General features: G+C 45.2%; 1 protein-coding gene across 2 annotated transcripts in view; it reads left to right on the forward strand.

Annotated features, from left to right (window-relative positions):
- Positions 1 to 25,196, forward strand: part of CTNND2 (catenin delta 2) — a 1,100,621-nt gene that overhangs the window by 943,250 nt on the left and 132,175 nt on the right. For both annotated transcript variants that reach the window (XM_061393866.1, XM_061393867.1), the window contains exons 13-14: positions 1,514 to 1,631; positions 10,227 to 10,412. In XM_061393866.1, coding sequence (XP_061249850.1) covers positions 1,514 to 1,631; positions 10,227 to 10,412 — 304 coding nt within the window. The remainder of the gene's footprint in view (positions 1 to 1,513; positions 1,632 to 10,226; positions 10,413 to 25,196) is intronic.

Consider the following 25,196-nt stretch of genomic DNA (forward strand, 5'->3'; position numbering starts at 1 on the left):
TTACAATAACAAAAAATGCCCTCCCCCCGCAAAAAAAAACACAGGGTTAAATTCAAAGAAACATATCTAGCACGGATGAGTCAAAACTGACTCTTCCCCGTTACAGCTCTAGTTTAGTGTAGATCTGCAATGTCAGCATCACCAAATATGCAAATTATCCAACTCCACCTACGATGCCAACGTGGGGCCCAACTGACTACATGAACACACCCTCCAGGCGATTCTAATGCTACATAGCTTGAGAATTATTGCCTTGCCTGGATCATTATCTCTTTTCATCACCCTTTCCCACAGTTCCTAAACTTTTCAGCCTCTTTGTACCTTTCATTTCCTCACCTCCTCCAGCCTCCCTCCAGTAGGCTGTACTGTCTGTAAATCAGTTGCTGCAAAAGTTCTCTGTGCTTGCATCACTTCCGTTGTGTCTGACATTTTGTGACCCTATGGACTTCCAGGCTTCCCTGTCCATAGGGCTCTCCAGGCAAGAACACTGGAGTGAGTTGCCATGCCCTCCTTCAGGGGATATTCCCGACCCAGGGATTGGACCCTCGTCTTAATGTCTCCTGCTTTGGCAGGAAGGTTCTTTACCACTAGCGCCACCTGGGAAGCCCTGCAAGTTTTCTGCTAGAACCAAATCCTGGCCGTGGTTGGGAGAGGAAGAAGGCCGTCTCAGGTGGTGGGGTAATAAAAGCACTCAGGAGATTCACCTTTGTCTGGATCATCTGATGTCTTTTGTGGGTCTGGAAGTTCACTCCCCTCCCAGCTGTGCATTCCATTAAAGAGGCCCCTTCTGTTGCCTTTAGCTCAGCTTGTGCCATTGTAGGAAGGAGCTTGGGCCACTCCTACATAAAAGGTGCCATGGGTATTCTGATGACTAAATTCTCAGAGAAATCTCTGTGTCCTTAGAGTAGACTTCTAGAGTTTCCCTCTGTCAGGGCCCAGATAGATATATTTTTTGAGAGAGGTGAAATTAGACCTCTAAGATATGTCAGTAAGTTGGAAACTTTGTCTTTGAAAAGTATTTCAAACTTTTCAAAGAAGAACAGCCCTTTGAATCAAAGAGCTTCTTATTCCCTCGTCGATTGTAACAGAAGCAGACCTTGAAGACTTTTACAAAGTCTCCTTTCTTAGTGGTCACAGGACTCTCACGGATCACGTGTTCGGAATTCTGCATTCCCTGTTTTGATGGCAGATATCTGTGGCTCATCCAATTCTAGAATCCTTTTGTAGAGGCCATTCTCCCCTCATTAAAACTACATTCTTGGTAAACCTTCTGAAAGGCTAGCAAAGTGTTTTTATTAAAACTTTGAGAGGAAGGGACTTCCCTGGTGATCCAGTGGTTAAGACTCTGGCCTCCCAAAGCAAGGGGCATGGATTGGATTTCTGGTCATGGTACTAAGATCCCACATGCTATATGTCGCAGACTAAAGAAAAACAAACGAGAAGAGGTGGGCATGGAAGAACGTTCTTTCGGTGGCCACTGTGAATGGTGCTGATACATCCTTTTGCTTTGCAGGAATGTTAGTTCAGCCGGAGAGGAGGCCCGCAGGAGAATGCGGGAGTGTGACGGGCTCACGGACGCGCTGCTTTATGTGATTCAGTCTGCGCTGGGGAGCAGCGAGATCGATAGCAAGGTTTGTCATATTTGCATAGATGAAGCATCTTAGAGAACAAAGATTCCCTGGGGGATCAAACAATGGCTAACAAGGATGGAGAGTTAATGCAACACTTAATACTTTCACTCTGAAATCTGTATGGACTTCTAGCCTAGAACTAGACACTTAATTCTTGATTAGTAGCAAGTAAAAATTTAGATTAAATTACTCCAGCTACAGGTGTTCCAGATCAGGGTATAAACTTTCACATAGCAAGTTGCCCATGAGCTTCTAGCTTCATTTTCTAAAATCCACTGGCAAAAAGAAAAAGAAATAGTCAAGCTACCTGAGATTTAAATAATCCTGTATTCTACAAGATAGCTTTTGAACAGCTTTATACTGCCCAATGCCATTTCAAGAATGCCCAATGAAGTCTAAATAAATGCTGTCAAAATGCTGCATAAACAAGCCTGTCAAAACACTGATCATCAGTGTCTATTCAGTGTTTTAGTTCACAAACCAAAATAGAATTGGGTGGACTTTTGACAGTGTTTGGGCTATTTTGTTTTGTCCTCTTTTGTCTTTTGACCTAGTTTGGGTTCACTTTACATAAAAAAAATTTGTAATTTCATAATATCCTGATATAAGCACAGACTTTACTGATACTTTAAAGTATGCACATGATGAATGTGACACCTTAGTAAGACCATTCTCAGAGCCACTCTCTCAATATTTCGGTCCACTTCTTTGCTGTGGACTGTCCTGTGGACTATAGGGTTTTGGGCAATATTCCAGGTCTCCACTCACTAGATGCCGGTACCTTCCTCCCCCCTCCCCAGTTGTGACAAACAAAAATGTCTCCTAACATTTCCAGATGCACCATAGGGAGCCAAAAATTGGCCCTGGCTGTGAACCAAAGCCTAGTCCCACAGTTTGTTTGTTTTTTAATATATATAAGCATGTGCATTGGTTTATTGATATTACATAAGATATTACATAATCAAAATACAGTAAGTCCTAGACAATACACATATTCATGAAGTAAAATGATTAATATTACACAGGACACAATTTATTAATTGTACATAACGCTCTGTCAAATGATCTCCAGTCAACATGTTTATCATAATCAATGTCCAGAGCTTAATCAGCAAGCCATGAGAAGCCATCCACCCACACAATACATGTCTGCCTGGCCCTTGAATCATTGAGGTTTCTGTAAATAAACTGTGTCTGGCATCTGGTTCTTACTTCAAGACCATCTCACCTAAAACTGGCATGCTTTCCTCTCAAGATGTCTTGATGAACCCATGGTTTTTAATGCCAGCTCTTCACTGGAACTGCCTTTGGAGCATTTGATAAATGCGTATGCCTAGACCCCTGCACAGCCCCCCTGAATCCAGACGTTTAGCTCTTATCTCTGATTTCTGTTCCTCTGGAAGTTCATCAGGTGATTCCACGTGCATCTTGGACTGAAAAGCCCACCTTAGTAGATACAGCTTTAAAATAGACTCTAGTCAGGGGCCCAACACACTGTAATTTAGTTGTTTTAGTTGTTAAGGTCAGATAAAGAACAAGTGCCGGGGTCCAGCCCCGGTGGATCCAGGGAATTCGAAGCGGGGACGGCGGCGGCGAGGATCAGGAAACAATTGCTTAATTAAACGTTAATTAAGGATATAAAGAGTAATAGAATGAGGATAGCTCAGTGAGGAAATTCAGTGGAGAAAAGAGGCTGAATAATTCAGCCAGAAGGTAAGAGAAAGAACGACATGGTGAGACCAAGTTTCGGTGAACAAGGCCCGCACTTTTTTCCAAAGTAGTTTTTATACCTTAAGTTATGCATAGAGGATAATGGGGGAAGGGGTAGAGTCAGGCAGTAAGCCAGGCTTTCTTCCTGCAAACTTATCATATGCAAAAGTTTAGGTGATTTGCATCATCTTCTGGCCCGGAGGCCTTTTTCTCTAAAGGTGATTATTCTAAAGTCAGGCGCCAGCCTCCAAAAAGCATTAGATAAAGTTGCATTCGTACAGAGCAAAGGTGTGGTGGGCTATAACAAGAAAAAGAATTAACTCAAGGGTCCCAGGTTACAAACATTAAAGCTACTACTTACACCAATTATATTAATCAATACACTGCCAGGGACACAGCAGATAAGGGATATGGAAACTTAGCAGCAAACATTGGCCCAACAAGTGAAAATCCCTTCACCAATACAATTTCTAATCAATCTTTTAACTGCTCAAAGGAATCTGTATTTAGACAGTTTAGAACATCTCATGCCTCTCAGTTTGGAGGCTCTGAGCAATCACATGTGGCCAGAAAAACCTATTCAGGCAGGCTAGAGGACTTCCAAGGGAGTTTGTAGGTTGAAACACTGTCACACCCAGGAATTATTAACTGGAGCTGTAAGCTAACTCTTTTTTCAGAGAGGTAGTGGGGGACAGCCCCCCCGCCGTAAAGTCAGAGGTGTAGGTGAAAGCACAAAGCAGAAAGTAGGCAGACTCTGGTTTTGGGGGTAGATTGCTCGAGAATTTCCAGGGAGACTCCTGAGGCTTGATCCCGCCTTTGCGTATGCCAAGCCTCCTTCCTCATGACCTTTGCCAGGGGCGGAGCTCGCTCCCTGCAAACAAGTAAGAGTGATTTTATCCATTTAGTTACTCTTTGGCATGGGCTGATTTAGCATGGCACTTTTCAACCTTGCCTGCACATTGGAGTGACTGACACATTTAGAAAATTACTGATGAGGGTGCCCTACTCCCATGGACCGGAAGTCCACGGTACTTCTGGGACTCAAACCCTTTGAGTACTAACTGAATCCAATTATAAACTGTTTGTCATCTTAGCACTGCCTGTTAGTGACATTTGCAACCATTCATTTACTGTGTGCGTGACATCAATATCCAAAGTGAAATATGATAGAAAAGATTTAATCAACCTCTCTTGTAAATGCCCTTAACAGCCATTGTAGGCCTTTTAATATCACTGACAGGAGAATTAAGTCTCTAAAGAAGGGAACAGTCAAGATGTCTTGAGTATTTATAGAGACCTGCTAACACAATAGACACAGGATTTTTTAAAAGAGCTATTCAAGGTAATTCATAATTCACAGAAGCTGCAATGCCAAGGATCTTAATATTCAGAGTGGTAAATACTAAGGCATGGGGGCTTTAAGCCTTATGGATACCAAGCAATCTTTAATACTGACTGGGCCTTCTAGCTGACAATAAAATATGAGCCTTGCCCTGGTCCCGTAACACCATCATGGTGGTAAGGCAACCTTCATGAGTGTGGTCCAAAATCAGAGTGCTGTGAGGCACACACGTCTTTTTTCTGATGTGTCAGGACCAGACTCCTCAAACTCTTGAGAGACCTTGAAGATTCTCTTTGTTAGTGACCACATTTCCCCACAAAGTGGAAACCAAAAAAATGAAGACCATTTAGAGCTGGTGTCAGAAGACTCAGATATGCCTTGAAATAAAGCCATTTGCAGCAACATGGATGAATCCCAAGGTGATCAGACTAAGTGAAAAATGTCAGAGGAAGACAAATATATGATATTGCTCATATGTAGAATCAAAAAAAAATAATACAAATGAACTTATTTATAAAAACAGAAACAGGTTCACAGAAAACAAACATGTTGGAAGTGAAAATTTTATGGTTACCAGTGGGGAAAGGTTGGTGTGGGGGATAAATTGGGAGTTTGGGATTGACATGTACACATCACTATATTGAAAATAAATAATCAACAAGCACCTACTGCATAGCTCAGGGAACTCTGCTCAATATTCTGCAATGACCTAAATAGGAAAAGATTTGGAAAAAGAGTAGATGCCTGTCTATGTAGAGCAGAATCAGTTTGCTGTACACCTGAAATGAAGACAATGTTGTTCACCAACTATGTTCCAATATAAACTAAAAATTAAAAGAAAAAAAAAAAAAAGGGAGACTCAGCTATTCCTGATTGAGTATCCAGAACACCCAGCATGGCCCCAGGAGTGTACTGGAAAATGTACCATCTCCTTCTCCCTATGACCAGAGGACAGGACCCGAGTGACCTCAGCTTCGAGACAAGGAGGACCCTTAGAGCTGTTGAGCGGATCAAATGTGATAAATTACTCAACAGCACTTTGCTGGCCAGAAGGTGCTGTTGAGTTTTAACGTATTATTATTGCCCCACCGTTTTTCCACTCAGCCCTCTGCTTGGCCACTTCTAAGCTTTCACAGTGACAAGCTAGAGGAGGGAGAAATGTGTGCATGCTATCTTTGAGGCCACTGGAGTTAATGAGTCAAAGAGCCTGGATGCTACGCACGCGCTCAGCTCGGCTCCTGTAACTGGGACGGTTTGTTGAATGCCTAACATATGGTGGTGCGTTCTACAAACGGCTTCCAAATTAGCCCTCTCTAATAGAAAATGAGGACTCAAAATGACCCTGGTGACCAAGAGGAGCTGCCGAAAGCTCTGTTGACAGCGATGGATGTTGAAACCCAAACCACCAGCTGCCACACGCCTTCTGCTGGTATCCCCAAGAAGGGCTGTGGCTATTCTCTTTTTCTCCCTGCCCTTACAGGGAAAAGCACTTGACTTGGTCACCCTCCCAAACCAGGCTTAAGGAGAAAGATGAGTTCAACCTCTGGGACCACCCCCGTTCTGTCCCTCTCTGCAATCTCCTGTCTCTCTTCCCCGGCTCCTGAAAGTGAAAAGTGAAAGGAAAGGTCGTATCCGACTCTTTGGAGACCCCAGGGACTATACAGTCCATGAAATTCTCCAGGCCAGAATACTGGAATGAGTAGCCTTTCCCTTCTCCAGGGGGATCTTCCCAACCCAGGGATTGAACCCAGTTCTCCCGCATTGCAGGCAGATTCTTTCCCAGATGAGCCACCAGGGAAGCCCAAGGATACTGGAGTGGGTAGCCTGTCCCTTCTCCAGGGGATCTTCCCAACCCAGGAATCAAACCAGGGTCTCCTGCATTGCAGGGGGATTCTTTACCAACTGAGCTATCAGGGAAGCCCCATCCCCCCTCCTAGCCCCGCCACTTTCTCCCTCTCTTCTCTCTCTGCATCCGGCTTCTCCCCAAGATGTTGCTCAGCCTCAGGTAGGTTATAAAGCACTTCTCGAAACTGCAGATGTATTCCGCAGTCGTCATTTGTTAAACAGAGGCATGGATGTGCCCCCAGGGAAGGGGAACAAGAGGGTGAGAAAGAAGTTTATTCTCCCAGGTCTTTGATATAAGAGAAATCATTCTGAGCTGATTTGAAAATCGTTCTGACTTACATTTTCTGCCACAACATTTTCCTTTCAGGGAGAGACTGCTCTCTCTCTCGAGCGTCGTCCTGTGTTTACCTGCTTTCATGTCGGTTCCTTTTTTTGATGCTGAGAGGATGCTTGAAATAGAAAAATCAAGTTGACTGAAAGCCTGTGGGATTAGCAGCCCATGAAACCTTGAAAAGCTGACCTGAAAGGTCTGAAATCGCAACGGCTCCAGAAATACACCCTGAAAACTGGTTTTCCTGCTTGATTTTTCATGCCTCCAGTAGTCAGGTCAAAGTTACATGCTGCCTTTTACCAGATTCCCATCATAAGTGGGAGCAGTGCAGGATCTGAACTCCGGCAGTCCCCACCCCAGCCCAGGACTAGAGAAAATGGTATGGTCTATAGTCTATGGGGGTGAGTGGGCTGAGTTACCAACAGCCTCAGACCTCATTTCCTCGTCTCTAAAATGGAACCATTTTCCTTTCCTTGAATGCTGGCTGTCATGTAGTTGGTGCCTGAAAAGTGACAGGCAACTTGGCATACTTTTAAAAAGAAAACACCTCTTCTTTTTCAGATTTTGGACACCTGAAACTAACATGACCTTGTAAATCAACTATAAGTCAAAGTAATGCTTAAGCTTAAAAAAATAATAAAACTTAGTTGGGCTTCCCTGGTGGATCAGCTGGTAAAGAATCCTCCTGCAATGGAGGAGACCTGGGTTTGATCCCTGGGTTGGGCATGTCCTCTGGAGAAGGGAAAGGCAACCCACTCTGGTATTCTGGCCTGGAGAATTCCATGGACTGTGTAGTCCATGGGGTCGCAAAGAGTCAGACACGACTGAGCGACTTTCAGTTTCACTTTCCACCATTATTTTGTCCTTTTTAAAAATTGGGGGGACTTCCCTGGTGGTCTAGTGGTTAAGACTCCACCTTGCAGTGCAGAGGACTCGGGTTTGTTCCCCGGTTGGGAAACTAAGACCCCCATGCCAAGGGGGGATCTAAGCTCTCAAGCTGAAAATGCTGAGCCCCGTACTTCACAGCCTCACACACCACAGCGAGGATCCTGTGTGCACAACCAAGACCCCACACAGCCAAATAAATAAATGAATATTTAAGAAGGAAAAAAAAATGGATTTTTCAATTAAAATAGTAAAAAAAAAAAAAAATTCTGAAAATTGGGTATTTTCCGCCCCCTCTTCCCTCAGTTCCTCAAATCCAGAACAAAGGTCAAAAGGTTGATGCCCCAGACTAAATGTTTGATTCCTCCAAGATTTATATGTTGAGACTTCATCTCCAACGCGGCAGTGGGGACTTTGGGAGGAAATCGAAGCACTAAGAGATTCAGCACTTTGATCAGGGTCACGTGGCTCATTAAACGGTGGAGCCAAGACTCCATCACAGTCCCATTAGCTCTAGGTCACAAGCTCTGCGCATTCCACAGAGGGACCGTCTCCACCTTTGTTGGTGATATAAATCCTTGTATAGCACTTGCTGTGTGCCAGGAGCTCTTCTCGGTACGTACGTACTGGGTTAGTTTCCTGTTGCTCCTATAGCAAATGGCCACAAACATGGTGTTTTAGAAACACAAACCTGGGCTTCCCTGATGGCTCCGTGGTAAAGACTCCACCTGCCTGTGCAGGAGACACTGTTCGATCCCGGGTCCAGAAAGACCCCCCATGCCGAGGAACAGCTAAGCCTGTGTGTAACTATCGAGCGGGTGCTCTGTAGCCGGGAGGCACAACTGCCGAAGCCTGTACCTAGAGCCTGTGCTCCACAAGAGAGGCCCCCACACGGAAAAGCCCGTGCCCTGCAACTCGAGAGTAGCCCCCACTTGTTGCAACTTGAGAAAGCCCATGCGTTCACGAAGACCCAGCACAGCCAAAAATAAATTTAAAAAACACAAACTTACCGTCTTACCATTTTAGAAGTCCAGAATGGTCTCTCTTTTTCTTTTCTTTTCCTTTTTTTTAAATGTGGACCATTTTTAAAGTCTTTATTGAATTTGTTTTAATATTGATTCTGTTTTATGTTTTGTTTTGTTTCTTTTTTTGGCTGAGAAGCATGTAGGATCTTTGCTCCCTCACCAGGGATCAAACCCACAGCCCCGGCACTGGAAGGTGAGGTCTCAAGCAGGGATCAGACTAGAGCACCAGGGAAGTCCCCAGAATGGGTCTTGTTGGGGTAAAATCGAGGTGTCGACAGGGCTGCATTCCTTCTGGCAACTGTAAGGAAGCATCTGTTTCCTTGTCTTTAACAGCTTCTAGAGGCTCCCACATTCCTTGGCTCATGGCCCCTTCCACCATCTCTAAAGCCAACAATGCCAGATCCCATCCTTCTCACACAGTTTCACTCTCTCTGCCTCCCTCTCTCGCTCACAGGACCCTCATGACTCCATGGGCCCACCTGGACAATCCAGGATAATCTGCCATCCAAAGATCCACCAAGGAGTACCCTCAATGCCCTCCGTCCCACAACCTAATGTATTCACATGTTCCAAATGTGGACATCTTTGGAGCAGAGAGCTTTATTCTGCCTATCACAGATATATTCTCTAATTCCCCTAATCCACACAGCAGCCTATTGGCCGCTACTTTGACCATCTTACAGAGGAGGTTATGGGTGGATTGTCCAAGTCACATGTCCAATAGTCAGAGACCTAGAGTTCTACAGATGTCCAGCTCTTCCCACGTCCCTAATCACTGCTTAGCTCTTGTGCTTAGGAAATAGGAGCACCAGCAATCTTGAAGAAAATCAGTAGGTTGGAAACATACGTGTCCCCAGGTGACCACAGAAGCTGGCTTGCCTGGAATAAGCCTGGTTTGCACCCCTTGCCCTGTATTCCTCCCAGAAAGTACCCTTGTTGTTCAGTCACTGAGTCGTGTCCAGCTGTTTGTGACCCCATGGACATCAGCATGCCGGGCTCCCCTGCCCCTCGCTAAGAAAGTGCCCTGGTAGATAGTAAATGTAAGTGACACCCTCTCAGAGCTAACGCAAATCCAATTATCCTTGCTCTCAATGGTTCTGAGCCTTAGTCCCCAGATGGCTGTTGTCTGTAAGTGGACACCACCTGGGGCCACATCTGGATATGAGTTCTTTCTTGCTCACAAGTGAATTTCAGTCAACAACGGTAGCTGTTTATCAGGAACTCTTATTGCTAAGTGGTTTCTTTGAGGGGAGGAAAGATCTTCAGACTTTTCCAAGCTTCTCTAAATTCTTTCCATTGTGGCTGTCAAGGGAGCCTTTAGGAGCCGCGGTTAAATGCATCCAAAGAAAAAAACGTCTGTGTGAAGATGGATGGCCTTTGCGAGTGGAGGAGTAATGGTTAGTTTTTGTTCATTCCTCATTTTTTGTTTTGTTTTGGTTTTTGTTTTTATTCTCCAGACCGTTGAAAACTGTGTGTGCATTTTAAGGAATCTTTCGTACCGGCTGGCAGCAGAAACGTCTCAGGGACAGCACATGGGCACCGATGAGCTGGATGGGCTGCTCTGTGGTGAGGCCAATGGCAAAGATGCGGAGAGTTCCGGGTGCTGGGGAAAGAAGAAGAAGAAAAAGAAATCCCAAGATCAGGTGATATTGGTGACTCGCAGCTGCATGCAATTATCCCCTCCCCTAATTACAGCATGGCTGTTTGGTCTGTGTCTGCAGGTACAGAGCTCTGTGATTCTAGCACACGGTCAAATCACTCATGCATCTGCACCATTTTCCCTTGGGGATTTCACAGCTGAGACAGTGGAGCATTAAATGACTCCCCTCATGTTCTCCAGCCAAGCCAAGATAGGAAATTTCAAAAAGAGGAAGAGGCCCTTGAGTCCTGGGCAGGCTCTGAGTTGCCAGCTCAGAGAGTCAAGTCAGATGCAGGCGCAGATTCTTCTGTGTCGATTCACACATCTATTGAGGTCTTCAGGCGGGCGCCTTGCAGGTGGAACAGTTACACAGAATAGGTGTGGTCTGAGAAGGGAAGCTGAGGAGAGAGGCACAAAAACCCAACATATTTTATAGCTCTTTGGGGAACTTTTGGATATGCAGTCTTGCACTCATTGGTGGGAAATGGAGTGATTCATAGCCCTTCCAAACAGAATGACATTAGAAGCTGGACCTTGAGGGACAATTCTGATGAACTCAGAAAGCTCTCCAGCTGGAGAGACCTCTCTAAAATGAAATGGCCTTTACCTCGGCCAGCTGTAAGTCGGTTGCTTGCCCTGCAGTAAAGGCCCATGGGCTATGACTGTCAGCCTTGACAGCATCAGAAAGGCTTCTACCCCTCTTCTGGGAGCCCCTCTGGGAGGCAGAACCCCTCACCCACCAGGCCCCCAAATAAGGGAGTAATGTGAAAAAGCACCCATCCTGTAGTTTCTGGAAACCCCTGCTACTGAGGTTTCCCGTCTCCTCTGACACCGTGGTCATGTTCCCAACCTCGCCCTGGACACTGTGGTCATATCTCCAGCTCCTCAGGGTCCTATGGACCCAAGATCTGAGTGTTCTCAGGAGTGGATGACTGAGAAAGTAGAACAGAATCCCCAATATGCCCCCTTGCCAGATTTTTAATCAAAATAAATATGCAAAAATATCTGTTTAGATCACAGCATGCTATTTTCTAAACTGTTTTTGAAATTGTTTTACTTTGAGTGAGTGTTAAAGGAACTATTTTATTGAGTCAGGATTAATGGAAATGCATCTTGAAATATAATTCCTACATGTAACCCAAATGTGTCAGCATTAGCATCTCTGTAGGCTCCGGTTCTCGAGCTGTTTGCGGTCCCTGAGGGCTGCTCCAGGTCCTTCTACAGCTTCTGTAACTGTGTGTTCCCGTTTAAACTTCCCTGTAATTTAGGAGACACAGGCTCATTGTCTTTGACTGTGACCTTCCACTCCGAGAAGCAAACCCCCAGCGCTGCTCTTTCTCCTGTCCTGGGTCAGTGTTCTGTGTCTTGCATCTCTCCCTGATTCGCAGGAGCTTTTGCCTTTTGGGAGGATTGAATGGTGGATCTTTAAAAAAAAAAATTTAATATTTATTTATCTGCCTCGTGTCAGGTCTTAGTTGCAGCCTGCAGTCTCCAGAGCACGGGCTCAGTAGTTGGAGTGCATGAGCTTAGTTGCCTCGTGGCATGTGGGATCTTAGTTCCCCAACCAAGAATCAAACCCATGTGCCCTGCATTGCCAGGCAGATTCTTAATCACTGGATCACCAGGGAAGTCTCTGAGCTGGGGTTCTTAATTCAACCACTTAGAACTCTCCCACCGGGGGAATGAACCAGTCGGCCAGCACCTACCATGTACAGGTGTTATATGAAGGGATGTCAGGCACTTCAGTTATCTATTCCACCTGGTACTTCTGGGCACCAGGCCATGATGAGTTCTGAACATGTTCAGTATCAAATAAGTTAAAGACGGCCAAAGGTGTATGGGTTCTTCTCTTGGTTTCCTTTGAGGCACTGTATATCATGGGGCCCAGTCCCTACACCGCTTTACCCTGGGAAGCAAGCTTAGTAAAGCCGAAAGAAAGGAAGAAAAGCCTACGTGTGAGAATATAGTGGTCTCCAATCTGCCCTGTGGTCATTATCACCTGAGTCTTACATGCACCCTAATGACTCAGAACCTCTGGGATGGATGGGCCCAGGCAACTCTGGAAATCCAATTTGTGAAAGTCCAATAATATGCCTCCCAGGTGGCGCAGTGGTAAAGAGTCGTTCTGCCAATGGAGGAGATGTAAGAGACATGGGTTCAATCCCTGGGTCAGGAAGATCTCCTGGAGAAGGAAATGGCAACACACTCCAGTATTCATGCCTGGGAAATCCCATGGACAAAGGATCCTGGCAGGCTACAGTCCATAGAGTTACAAAACAGATGGACACGACTAAGCACACACACACACAGTAATATGATGTTAGCCTTGGCCAAGAAGAAAGAGAGAGAAAGAGGAGAAAGAGAGGGAGAGAGAGAAAGAAAGAGAAAGAGGTGGGGGGAAAGGGGGGTTGAGAGAGAGGGAAAAAAAGAAAAAGAAAGAAGAAAGAGAGTATGGGAGTGATGGAGGGAAAGAGAGAGAAGAAGGTAGGAAGGAAAAAGGAAAGGGAGAAAAACTGAAGGTTAAATTCACCTGGACTTCCAGGTTTTCCCTCTAGTCTGTGGCTTGGATTTTGAAGCACATTCCTCTGATGGCTTCCATGGCTGCACTGGTGTGCGTTTAGTAAGATTCTGCCCTGACACCAAACCCTTTCCCCAACTCTGCTAAGGTGTGCGGGTGTAGCTGACAGGGCCAGAGAAGCCAGGGGTCAGAATGGAACATTCACGAACATCATCCCAAGATACAGCCCTTCTTCCATGATGGTAGCTTCTTCCATGGAACGTTATGGTGTGTGAATTTCCACCTTAGGATGCTGGACTTCACATTGTAATTTATGAGATCAGTGATTCTTTCCTAAGTTGAGGAAGCTAAAATGATTAATTGAATCATAATGATTTTTTCCAGAAGTCTAAATGAAAATCTATACAGTTTAATTGTTCTTCTTACAATATTCTTTTAAGGTGGGGGAGCAAAGAATTTCTTTAAGAAAGTTTTGCTGAAACCATCGTAAGTTAAAATACAAAGGAACTTTGTTGTTTATAAAGAGGCTTCAAAGTTACTTCAACCAAATGATAGTTTTTCAAAAGGTTTTCTTTCAAACTGTGCTCCTACATAATACAAAAATATTTTGAAGTGCCAGAAAATACAATATCAAGTTTAATGAGGATGTAAACAGATAGAATTCTAGCTTTATGGCTATAAAATGATCAGATATAATGCATCGTTTGGAATCTCTACTGCTCATAAAGTCAGGTTTTAAAGAATAGAAAGTGATTAGAGAAAGTGTGTAATACAAAGTGAAGAAAGAAATGTAACAGCAGGTGTGTATGTAGACACAGATATATGTAGATAAAACCTGGCCAATTTAGTAAAACTATGGCACAGGCAAATATAAAATGCATGCATGTACAAAAAAATATGTGTTTCTAGAAAAAATGCAGTAACATCAAAGGCAAAAGATACTGACGGACTCTTCTCCTACTTATGTATTTGTAAATTTTCTACGATAGGCATTACATTTGTAATCTTTTCAAATATTATTGAAAAAAATAAAATCCAAAAAGACACTAACTGACCAAGTCAGCGTTTGTTTGTGCAAATTCATATGTTCTCTTAAATTTAAGATGCCTCAGAGAGGCATAAATTGAAAGTGTTTGTCACTCAGTCCTGTCCAGCTCTTGGCGACCCCATGGACTATAGCCCAGCAGGCTCCTCTGTCCATGAAATTCTTCAGACAAGAGTACTGGAGTGGGTACCATTTCCTTTTCCTGGGGATCTTCCAGACCCAGGGATTGAACCAGCATTCCCTGCCTTGGTAGGCAGGTTCTTTACCACTGAACCACCAAGAAAGCTTTGATGCATCATATTTCAGTCCAAAAGGACATTGCAAATTCATTACTTTCTGATTTTGTGCTCAGTGCCTATTGCTAAATTATAAGAAATTGTTAGTTTCTCTGGAAACTCTTTGTAAGTAGAACTTCCCCCAAAGCAGTGTGTATGTCGTGTGCCGAGAGACACATCTCACTCAGCAGGGTCCTCCCTGCCTCTGGCAGGATTTCCTGCCAGCAACCTGGCACAGCGGGGCAGGGTGGCAACCCTCTGAAGGCTGAGGTCCAGGGAAGTGTGTGTGCCTATTCACTTCAGTCGTGTCCAACTCTGTGCAACCCCATTGGCTGTAGCCTGCCAGGATCCTCTGTCCATGGAATTCTCAGGCAAGAACACTGGAGTGGGTTGCCATTCCCTTCTCCAGGGGATCTTCCCAACCCAGGGATGGAACCAAGGTCTCCTGCATTGCAAACGGATTCTTGACCATCTAAGTAGGTCAAGATTGATTTTTCTACTTTTCCACCTTTTGTAAAAATAAGCATTTTTGTTTGTTTGTTTTTCCATTTGGGATATGGCCAAGGTTCCTACGATGGTGTCCGGGGATCAGTGGTGCTCAAACATGGATTAGAGGTAACTGGATGGCCCGGGCAGCTGGCCAGAGCAGACCTGAGCCGCCAAGGCCTGCTCTGTGTGAGCTTGCGTGAGTCCTGAGAAATCCACAGAGGAAAACAAGCAAGATCCCCTAGAACTCAGCAGCTCCCTTCTGCTGAAGTCACCTGTGAATGTTTTAGTTCACATGGACATATATGTATCCACATGGGTGGGGATATAAACCTGTTAGATTCAAAGAGGATTCTGACCCAGCATTTTTATATGGTAGGCGTTCTCTCTCTCCTGATAATCTTTGTTTAGAGAGCTGAGGTCAAGTTAAGAGTACACAGTAAGTTCCCTATATACAAACAAATTCTGTTCTGAGAGCACATTCGTTCAGTCCAGTTTGTTCATAAGTCCAGTTTGTTCGTAAGTCCAACAAAGTTAGCCTGGCCCTCCAACTAACACAATTGGCCATACAGTACTGCGCTATAATAGGTTTATAATACTTTTCACATAAATAACACATAAAAAGCAAACACAAAAATAAATCATTTTTAATCCCATAATACAGTACTTTGAAAAGTACAGTAGTAACAGTACAACAGCTGGCATACAGGGGCTGGCATCGAGTGAACAGGCAAGAAGAGTTACTGACTGGTGGATGGAAAGGAGGTGGGAGCTGCTAAAACTGAAGGAGCAACAGCCATCGGAGATGGAGGGCCAGCGGCAGTTTCACTTACTCCTGATGTGATTGGACTTGCAAACGCACATTCACATCTTTGAAAGTTCTTGTAAGTTCTACCAACTTGAAGGTTGGTAGATAGGGGACTTCCTGTATTATTAGTCTTTTTACCTCTTTCCTAGGTTGTTGATTGGAGAAGGCAATGGCACCCCACTCCAGTACTCTTGCCTGGAAAATCCCATGGACGGAGGAGCCTGGTAGGCTGCAGACCATGGGGTCGAGAAGAGTCGGACACAACTGAGCGACTTCACTTTCACTTTTCCCTTTCATGAATTGGAGAAGGAAATGGCAACCCACTCCAGTGTTCTTGCCTGGAGAATCCCAGGGACGGGGAGCCTGGTAGGCTGCCGTCTATAGGGTCGCACAGAGTCGGACACAAGTGAAGCAACTTAGCAGGTTGTTGATGCCAAATGCATAGATTAGTGGTAAGTTTTACTTAAGATATCAGCTTGATAGTCACAAAAGCAATAGTAATGGGCTTCTGTGTAAAGCCTCTAAGGCCCCTTACTTCTTCCATGATAATAGATATGTCTCAGTATAAACCAGGGAGCTTCCCTGGTGGCTCAGACGGTAAAAGTATCTGCCTGCAATGCGGGAGACCCGGGTTTGATCCCTGGGTCGGGAAGATCCCCTGGAGAAGGAAATGGCAACGTACTCCAGTACTCTCGCCTGGAAAATTCCATGGAGGAGGAACCTTGTAGGCAATAGTCCATGGGGTCGCAAAGAATCAGACACGACTGAGTGACTTCACTTTCACTCTCAGCAGAAACCTGGGCTTCCCAGGTGGCACTAGTTGTAAAGAACCCACCTGCCAACGCAGGAGACATAAGAGACATGGGTTCGATTCCTGGGTCGGGAAGATCCCCTGGAGAAGGAAATGGCAACCCACTCCAGTATTCTTGCCTGAGAATCCCATGGACAGAGGAGCCTGGCGGGCTACTGTTCGTGGGGTGGCACAGTCAGACACAACTGAGTAATTTAGCACGCACGCAGCAGAAGCCCACGGCCTTTCCCCCACACACTTTCCTGGCCCATCCCAACACCCCACAGGCCAGGCTCCCAGCTTCCGCCTGTGCTGCTCCTCTGTCCTCTTCCCTCCTTCCCCTTCTGGAGAATCATCCTTCAAAACCAGGTGAAAGGCTACCTCCATGCTCTCAGGACTTCTACCAAAGATAAGTGCATCGCTCTCTAATCTACATCTACATGGTTCTGTTTACCTCCTCCAAGGCTTTTCACATCATGAGTCATTTACAGCAGTGGATCTCCTCAAGAGAGAATTTCCTAAGGGGAAGGACTGTGCGGGTCTTCTTTCCATGGCCAGCACCAGCTGTGCCGAGGGGCAGTCGATCTGTGGTCCAGAGGGGCCTCTAGCTCTTGCTGTGGGGCTGTTCCCGGTGACTGTTCATAGCTGTCACTGGTCCCTGCCTCCTCAGTGTTCTCAGGACACTGCGCCTTCCAGGGCTGCTGTAAGAAAGGAGTGCTCCATAGCCCTTTTTATTGATTGATTTTTGCATCCCTCGGTGGGCACGAGTCCATAGCCTTTAAGTTTCCATTTGCGATTCAAGCTGTTCCTCAGCTTTCTTGGCAGTGCTATGTTCTATTTTACTTGTTTAAAACCTTCGTGTTGTATCGGAGTATAGCCAGTTAACAATATTGTGACAGTTTCAGGTGGACAGCGAAGGGACTCAGTCATACATATACATGTATCCATTCTCCCCCAAACTTCCCTCCTCTCCAGGGTCATGCGTGCTCGGTTGCTTCAGTTGGATCCAACTCTTTGTGACCCTATGGACTGTAACCTACCAGGCTCCTCTGTCCATGAGGTTTCTCCAGGCAAGAGTACTAGAGTGGGTTGCCAGGCTCTCCTCCAGGGAATCTTCCCAACCCAGGGTTCGAACCTGGGTCTCTTATGTCTCTTGCATTGGCAGGTGGGTTCTTAACTGCTAATGCCACCCGGGAAGCCCATCCAGGAGCAGTGCCGCATTTTATTACATTCTGACTCTGCACTCACCACCAGCCCTCAAGAACGTTCTAGATCAGGATAATCATCTGAGCATTTACAATTCATGTCAATAAGTATATATGTCTGTATCTCAGAGTGCCCCTGGAAAAGCAGTACTTCAATCACGCCAGATGACAAAATGCTCAGTTCTGAAGGTGTCAGCGTGTGACACACATGAATGGGATTAGGTGCCATGGAATCCCCTCCCCTGAAGGGTTTCCTTGGAGTTTCAGGACGTTGTATCTGGGGTCACCTCAAGAGCCTCAACTGTAACCCACTGTGCCACATGGATACTGTTGGCTCAGGAATGAGGCTCTGAGACTACATAGAGATCAATGTCCTAAAACACAATAATGAATTTTATTGCTGGTTTAAATCAGTATATTGGAAATTTGAATTTTTAAACTTACTTAAATTTTAAGTAGGGCTTCCCTGGTGGCTCAGACGATAAAGAATCTGCCTGCAATGCAGGAGACCCGGGTTCTATCCCTGAGTCAGGAGGATCCCCTGGAGGAGGAAATGTCAACCCACTCCAGTCTTCTTGCCTAGAGAATCCCATGGACAGAGGAGTCTGGTGGGCTACAGTCCATGGGGTTCAAAGAGTTGGACACGACAGAGAAGGCATGCGTGTACACTGCAGTGTGCCCCTGATTCCCTGCATCCGGATGACTGGCACACCACTGAAGGGAAGAACAGATGTGGGCACGGTGCCCACCCAGCCTCACCCTGCCTCACTCTGTGTGCCACTATAAAATGTTATCACTTGGCTCTGCAAGACCTCTCTCCTTGCCAGTAAATAGTCATCTGCACCAGAAGCTGGAAAGTGTTTGTTGCTCAGTCATGTCCAGCTCTGCAAGCCCATGGATTATAGCCTGGCAGGCTCCTCTGTCCTTGGTAGTCTCCAGGCAAGAATACTGGAATGGGTTGCCGTTTCCTACTCCAGGGGATCTCCCCGACCCAGGGCTCAAACCCGTGTCTTGTGTATCTCCTGCATTGCAGGCAGATTCTTTATTGTCTGAGTCCTAGAATGTGGAAGGGCTACCAAGAATTCCAGTATAGGGGTCTACCATGTTGTGTGAGCCAGTCTCTGATGGTCAGGAAATTAGATTGCTTCCAAAGTTTAACTAATGTAAACTGCAGTAAACGTCCATGTAGCTTTAAGTCTTGCCTACATCCTTAATCACTTCTCAAGGATAAAATCTTGAAAGTGAAACATCGAGACCAGAGAATGCTTTTAAGGCTTTGGGTACATAAGCCAAAAGTTGTCTTCATCACTCCGGATGCCAGCGCCAGTGTGAGCTCCTTGTGATTTGCTTTGTTATCACGTGATGGATCTGCCCTTTGTGACATTCTTGATGCTTTTAAGTCCTCGTTTCCTAATATCCCAGGTTGTTTCTCTTTCTTCCAGGTGGTTTTCATTCCCTTCTCAGTAACCACACTTTCCCGTTTGTGGCTTAATGCCATTTCCTTTCCAACCATCTGCTGATTTCAGCTGCCGCTTACCCCTCACAGTTGGTGGCAGTGTGGTCTCACTCTGCTGTCACCTCACCATATGCCAGAGCTTGGTGACTCAAGACACGATATTCCATGTCCTCGAAGCACTAAATCGTATGCGCCCGCCAGGATCACGGCTCTGCATTTTTGTGCGGTGACTGACCTTTGCCACTCCCCGTGAATGACTGAGATGCTTCTCCTTACATGCCTCCCACATACAACAGATCCCATCACCCAGAAATGCTGCTCTTCCACTCTCAGTGACGTTACAGACTCAACTCTCTATTCTTGGTGTCTTGTTTGGTCTCTATTTACATTTTATCATTCAGTACTCCACGCCATCAGTCAATACTCTGTCTTTCAGACTAGATCTGGGTGTCTCAGCCTTGACCCTGTTCACATTAGGAGCCGGGGTGGTTCCCTGTTGTGAGGTTTCCCAGGTGGCTCTGTGGCAAAGAATCTGCCTGCCAATGCAGAAGTTGCAAGAAACATGGTTTGGATCCCTGTGTCAGGAAGATCCCCTGGAGAAGGAAATGGCAGCCCACTCCAGTGTTCTTGCCTGGAGAATCGCACAGATAGAGGAGCCTGGAGGCGCACAGTCCTTGGGGTTGCAAAGAGTCAGACATGACTGAGCGACTGAGCATGCTGGCAGTTCCCTGTTATGGGACAGTCCTGGGCCCTGTGGGATGATTACCAGCATCCCTGGTTCTACCCAGTAGACACCAATCAGTTGCACCCCTTTTCCTAGTTGTGACAACCAGAAGTGTCTCCAGACATTTCCAGTTGTCCCCTTGGGTATTAAAATCACCCCAGTTGAAAACCACTATATTAGACAGTCTTTGAGGGATGTATCACCAAAGATATAAACCAACAAGACTACAGGACTACGTGAAGGAAGGTGGCAAGTCAGGGACAGAGCCCCTTGAAAAGGCAGGTTATGGGGTGAGTTATTCCTAAATGTGAATGAGAAGTGAGGAGCAGAGAGAATTCAACGTGAGCTTGACTAGCGTTCCAGCTGGTTCTATCAGGATGACTTGGGGAAATGACAGGCAAGCCCAGTGATGTGGACCAGCCTTGACAACACTCCTCTGTGGGCACAGTGGCCACTTGATCCCATCTCTGGAGTCCACAGCATCACCAGCCTCCCTCCAGCCACCTCCTAAGGGCTGAGCATCCACAGGGGCACAGAGGTGAGTCAGCAAGGCTGTCCCTGAATCTCTTGTTCTAAAGCCTTGTTTGGGAAGCACCCTAGCCGATCTTGCGTTTAAGACAGGTTTCTAATCTCTCAAGCGCAAAATGCCCCACATCTTTTACAAGGAGAGCCTGGAGACAGGTGTGTTGCATGAATACAAGTCACTGGATATCACTTCTGTCCAGTCTTTTCACAGTCCAGCTGCCCTGTAATCATCCTCTTCAGAACACCTCCCAGGAGAAGTCAGATACCTGAGCTACCAGAGAAGAAATTTCTCCCCAAGAAGAAATTCTTGGGAATTTCTTTAAAATGCTAAGAGTTTGCATGCTGCAACTAAAGATCTGGCACGCTGCAACTAAAAAAAAAAGATTCTGCCTGCCACAATCGAAAGACCCCACATGCCGCAATAGAGATGAAAGACCATGTGTGCAGTAGTTAGACCCAGTGTGACCGAGTAAATACTGAACAAACAAAAACTCCAACCAACTGTCAAAAGCCAAAAGAGAGATGATTTTCATGTTGACTCCTGGGAATTTTGAAGAAATTACACAATACGCTACACTTCATGATAGAAGGAATAACAGGCAATAAGATCATGTTATAAAAATGGTTTTCTTTAGGGATGGGAGAATGTCTGACCTTTTTATTTCTTCTTCTTTCTATCATTGGCAGAGCTTCTTGAATCTGTGACTTAATGTCTTTTTAAGCTTTGTAAAACTCTCAGGCACCATTTCTTCAAATATTGCTTCTGCCTAGTTCTCTCTATAATCTCCTTTTGAACTCCAATTCCCTATTTATTAGACTCCCTTATTCCATTCCTTAAACATACTACCCTCCACTCTATTTTTCTTCTTCCTTTTTTTTGGTAATTGTGGCTCTGTATATTCAGTCTGGATATTTCCTTCTGATTTATATTTTAGTTTACTATTTTTCTCTTGAAATACATCTAATCTTCTTTCATACTCATACAAGGGGTTTTGTAACTCCAATGATTATGTTTTCAACTATATTCTTACTCTAACAAAGTTCTCAATCTTTTCTTTATTAAATGTAATAATCTTAGTTCTTTTAAAGTCTGGTTCAAATAGTTCCCTTATCCAGATTCTTATGAAATGTTTTCTATGTCTATGGTCGACTTTATTACTTTTCATCCACACAGTCTTTCTTCCTCATGTTCCTAGTTATTTTTTTTATTAAATCTGAGACATTTTATATGAAAAGCTATCAAAATAATTTGAGGCCTAGAATGGTATGATCTTTTCCAGAGAGTGTTCATGCTTGATTCTGAAAAGTGTTTATGCTTAATTCTTGCAGGAGGCTTGAGTCAATGGCAATCTCAGTTTAACTTAATTTTATTATAGGTATTTAAGGAATTTAAGGTCATCACTATTCCTAGAGGGTCTGCCTACATGATCCTAAACTACAACGTGAAAGATTTGCCAAGCTACTTGGTTTTTTTCTTTTTTTAAATGAGGCCAGATTCCTTTTATGCCCTTGGGTCGTTAAATATGTTTGTCATTTTCCCTGTCTTAGTCTCTGCTCTGGTCAGGAATGGCCCTTGAGGGTCCATAGCTGCCCACCTCAATAGCTTTCCTCCTTCTGAAAGATCTTCACTGCCTTGTTAGCGCTCTGATTCCTGCAAGCAGATATTTTACAATACTTGACTCGATTTGTTATCAGTGGGAAAGGCGGTCTGAGTTCCCTAGCCTGCCGTTGTCAAAAGCAGACGTCTCCGTCATTTCTATTGTTGTCCTTTTACTGAACCCTTAGCTGCAGCATGTGGGGTCTCCTTTCCTGACCAGGGGGCAGGCCCCGGTCCCTGCACTGGGAGCTCAGAGTCTTATCCCCCAAACCAGAAGGGAAGTCCCTGCTTGGAGTTTTTAAAATAACCATTATTCCCTGCTTCCCCTCCCTTTCCTCCTCCCCTCCCCCGACCCCCCCCCCCCCCTGCCACCACCATTAGCTGAATGGGATAATAAAACCCTGTCAGGACAAAATCAGTAACTGCTGTTCAAACCAAGTCAAGCGCAGGTGGTCAACAGGGGACAGACCTGGTCTAAGCGAAAGTCGCTCAGTCACATCCAACTCTTTGCAACCCCAGTCCATGGAATTCTCCAGGCCAAAATACTGGAGTGGGTAGCCTTTCCCTTCTCCAGGGGATCTTCCCAACCCAGGGATCAAACCCAGGTCTCCCGCATTACAGACAGAATCTTTACCAGCTGAGCCACAAGGCAAACTCAAGAATACTGGCGTGGGTAGCCTATCCCTTCTCCAGCGGATCTTCCCCATCCAGGAATCGAACCAGGCTCTCCTGCACTGCAGCTGGTTTCTTTACCAAGTGAGCTATCTGCGTCTAGGCTGTTGCTTTTTAAAGTAGTCGGTCTCCACTGCAGCCTGATTTACCCAAACCCTGCATAAACGAACATTCTCTGACAGTTTACCACTTAGAATCATCTTCTCTTCCTACATCTCTGATGTGTGACTTCAGCTGGGAGACAAGAGTGGGATTTTCAAATCCGCGTATTTTCCTGTCGCTGCGAATCCACTCGCTCTCTCTTGCCGTATCTGTGACCTATTTATTTTGCTGAAATCCCTTGAAAAGAAAAGTGAACCCACACACACGTGGACTGTCATACTCTCTCATTGGTGGAGAAATTTCGGCAGAAGAGATGCATTCCGCTGGTGAAGAGGCTTTTTCTGTTTGTGTTCCAAAGACACAGCAGTGAAAGTGCTTTTCTGTACATAGGCTGGAATGGCTGTGACATCCATGGCAGAAGGAGCTATGTATTTTAGCACTCCTCCCAAAATGTAAATTCTTTTTCTGTGTAGGCGAGACCATTCTGTTACCATCTCCATGGTACCCAGCCCAGCGCCTTGAGAGTAGAGACTGCGGTGGCTGTAAGCTTTTGCAGAGGAAGCAGCTGAAATTCCCTTGTTAATTCTCCTATTCAGTAGGGACTTTTATGAATGTAATAACTGGACTTGTGAGCCGCCATGCCCTAAAAAATCCCATGTGTGCAGAGAACGTTGTATGAACATCCTTAATTTCCGGTTTTTTAACTTTCCCATTTTTATCTCTAAGTCAGACCTTTCTCTTCATATGAGGAACAAACGGCTTCCATGATTCCATCCTCAAAGCAACTGAGAAAGGAATCTTTTTTTTAATATGTGTTTATTTATTTGGCTACATCAAGTCTAGTTGCATGGCACAGGCTCCTCTCTAGTTGCTGCTGCAGACTCAGTGGCTGTGGCTTGTGGGCTTGGTTGCCCCACGGCATGTGGGACCTTATTCCCTGTGCCTGCCTGAGTGCTAAGTTGCTTTAGTCGTGTATGACTCTTTGCGACCCCATGGACTGTAGCCCGCCAGGCTACTCTGTCCATGGGATTCTGCAGGCAAGAATACTGGAGTGGGCTGCCATGCCCTCCTCCAGGGAAACTTCCAGACCCAGGGATCGAACCTGAGTCTCTTACATCTCCTACACTGGCAGGCAGATCGTTTACTACTGCGACACCTGTGAAGCCCCCAGTTCCCAGACCAGGGATGAAACTCGAGTTCCCTGCACTGCAAGGTGGGTTCTTAACCACTGGACCACCAGGGAAGTCCTGAGAAAAATCTTTTAAATAGAATTTAAGTCCTAAGGAGAAGTAAAAGTATTAAAAGCCATTCTAAAGAAAGGTTTAAAAAAAAAAAATCCCACCTTGAGCCCACTCCCACAGCTCTGTATTTTTCTTCCTCAGCAGACGCTCCTTACAATCAGTGGCCAGTGTGTCTCTTCTTCCCTGACCATGACTACATCAAAAAGCATCATGTACAGATTTCAGGAGCCACTTGGAATCTAATATGCGGGCATCTTATTCTCTTCCTTTTTTAAAATATTTGAGCACTACCTCTCAGAGAGAGATAATACATAATTTCAATTCTGGCAATTTTTAAAAGTAAGTGATATAAAGTTTTCACTGATTCATCTTACTGATATCAGTCATTCATTTAGAGCCAGTAAAGAAAAATACTGGTACATAGAAAAAAACAAAATAATGCCATTTACAGCAACGTGGATAGACCAGGAGATGATCATACAAAGTGAAGTAAGTCAGAGGAAGACAAATCTGTTATCACTTACATATAGAATCTAAAAAATAGTAGAAATGAACTGACTTACAAAACAGAAACAGGCTCACAGACACCGAAGACAAGCTTGTGGTTACTGTAGCCCGCCAGCAACTCCGTCCATGGGATTTTCCAGGCAAGAGTACTGGAGTGGGTTGCCATTGCCTTCTCCGAATACTACACTGCTGCTGCTGCTGCTGCTGCTAAGTCGCTTCAGTTGTGTCCCACTCTGTGCGACCCCACAGACGGCAGCCCACCAGGCTCCCCCGTCCCTGGGATTCTCCAGGCAAGAACACTGGAGTGGGTTGCCATTTCCTTCTCCAGTCTGTGAAAGTGAAAAGTGAAACTGAGTTCACTCAGTCATATCTGACTCTTCGTGACCCCATGGACTACATATAAAATATAAGCATAATAAGGATTTACTATATAGCACAGAGAACTGTGGGGTTTCCCTGGTGTTTCAGTGATGAAGAACCCACCTGCCAGTGCAGAAGATGTGGATTTGATCCTGGGTCAAGAAGATCCCCTGGAGAAGATTTAGGGTTAGGGTTGGGAAATGGCCACCCACTCCAGTATTCTTGCCTGGGAAATCCCATGGACAGAGGAGCTGGTGGGCTACAGTCTTTGGGGTTACAAAAGAGTCAGACTTACCGACCAAACAACAGAGAACTATGTTCTATATCTTGTAATAATTTACAGTGGAAAATAGTCTGATAAATAAATAAATACACATATAACTGAAAAAAAAGTTCTGATGATATGCTATTGAATGTGGTGCTACTTGGGATAACAAACCATCCTGTTTGTTCCGTGATCTACTCTCAATATAATCC

Source organism: Bos javanicus, chromosome 20 (assembly GCF_032452875.1).
Source record: "Bos javanicus breed banteng chromosome 20, ARS-OSU_banteng_1.0, whole genome shotgun sequence".
Classification (NCBI taxonomy): Eukaryota; Metazoa; Chordata; class Mammalia; order Artiodactyla; family Bovidae; genus Bos; species Bos javanicus.